Here is an 894-nt window from a genome sequence, read left to right on the forward strand (position 1 = left end):
GCGGCCCCTGCTTCCCCAGAACATCCATTCTACTAGGGGCTGAAAGGACGCACGCGGGAAGACTGCCTGTCACAGGGCGGAGAGGAGACGTGGTGGACTCAGCTGCGGGCCAAGGCCAGCCAACATGGGAGGAGCGGGTTCCGGGAGTGCCACCAAGGGGGGACACGCATCAGGACGGGGGGGGGGGGCCCTCCAGGCCGAGAGGCGGACGGGATGTCAGAGGTCACGGGGGCACAAAGAGAAGGGAACAGCCCCTGTCCTCAAGAAGCTTAGTTCTATAGAGGGGCACTGAGTAGTCAGACAGGTATGGTCCAAATCCTATCACAGATTATGAGGCTAGAGGGGGAAAACGGCCCTGCTTAAGGCGAAAAAGGGTCCCGGCTCACGTTCTTCCTCTCCCTTAACAGGTAGGAGCTCCATCACGAGGCGTCAACCCCCCCCCCCCACTGCGCATGCGCGGGGCCTTCCTTTTCCTCAGCCGCCTCTTCCAGGTGCTGTCAAGGAAAACCCGGGAGCGCGCGAGGGAAGGAGGCAGGAAGCCGTCGGCGCAGGCGCATTCGAGGAGCGTGGCGGAAGTAGGCTCCAGGGAAGGAAGGGAAAGGTCAGAAGGGGGCGGGCTAAGCAAGGACGCTACAGCTCCCATCCCCACAGGGAAAGACGCGGGATAATGGCCTTCGCTCCGCCCCCTCCTGGCACTATGGAGACGTCATCGCCGTCGCCGTCGCCGGAGATGGAGCGGAACCAAGCAGGTAGGAGCGGGGCTGCAAGTGGGCGGCGGCGGCGAGCCCGGGGCCGTCCGCTCCGCGCCCCCGGCCGCCGTCATCCAGGGCGCCGCGGCCGCCACGCTCCCCGCGGAGCGTCTTGCGGGCTCCCCCGCGGAGCGTCTTGCGGGCT

At 66.2% G+C, this 894-nt stretch overlaps 1 protein-coding gene across 1 annotated transcript in view; it reads left to right on the forward strand.

Moving 5' to 3' along the window:
• The first annotated feature begins 604 nt into the window (after positions 1-604).
• CMC1 (C-X9-C motif containing 1) overlaps positions 605-894 on the forward strand; it is a 97,078-nt gene continuing 96,788 nt past the window's right edge. The window contains exon 1 of the mRNA XM_069088535.1: positions 605-749. Within this exon, the coding sequence (XP_068944636.1) occupies positions 668-749 (82 nt within the window). The 5' untranslated portion in view covers positions 605-667. The remainder of the gene's footprint in view (positions 750-894) is intronic.

This window comes from Petaurus breviceps, unplaced genomic scaffold (assembly GCF_028583685.1).
Source record: "Petaurus breviceps papuanus isolate PSGF00001 unplaced genomic scaffold, PetGlider_PUasm1.0 185, whole genome shotgun sequence".
NCBI lineage: Eukaryota > Metazoa > Chordata > Mammalia > Diprotodontia > Petauridae > Petaurus > Petaurus breviceps.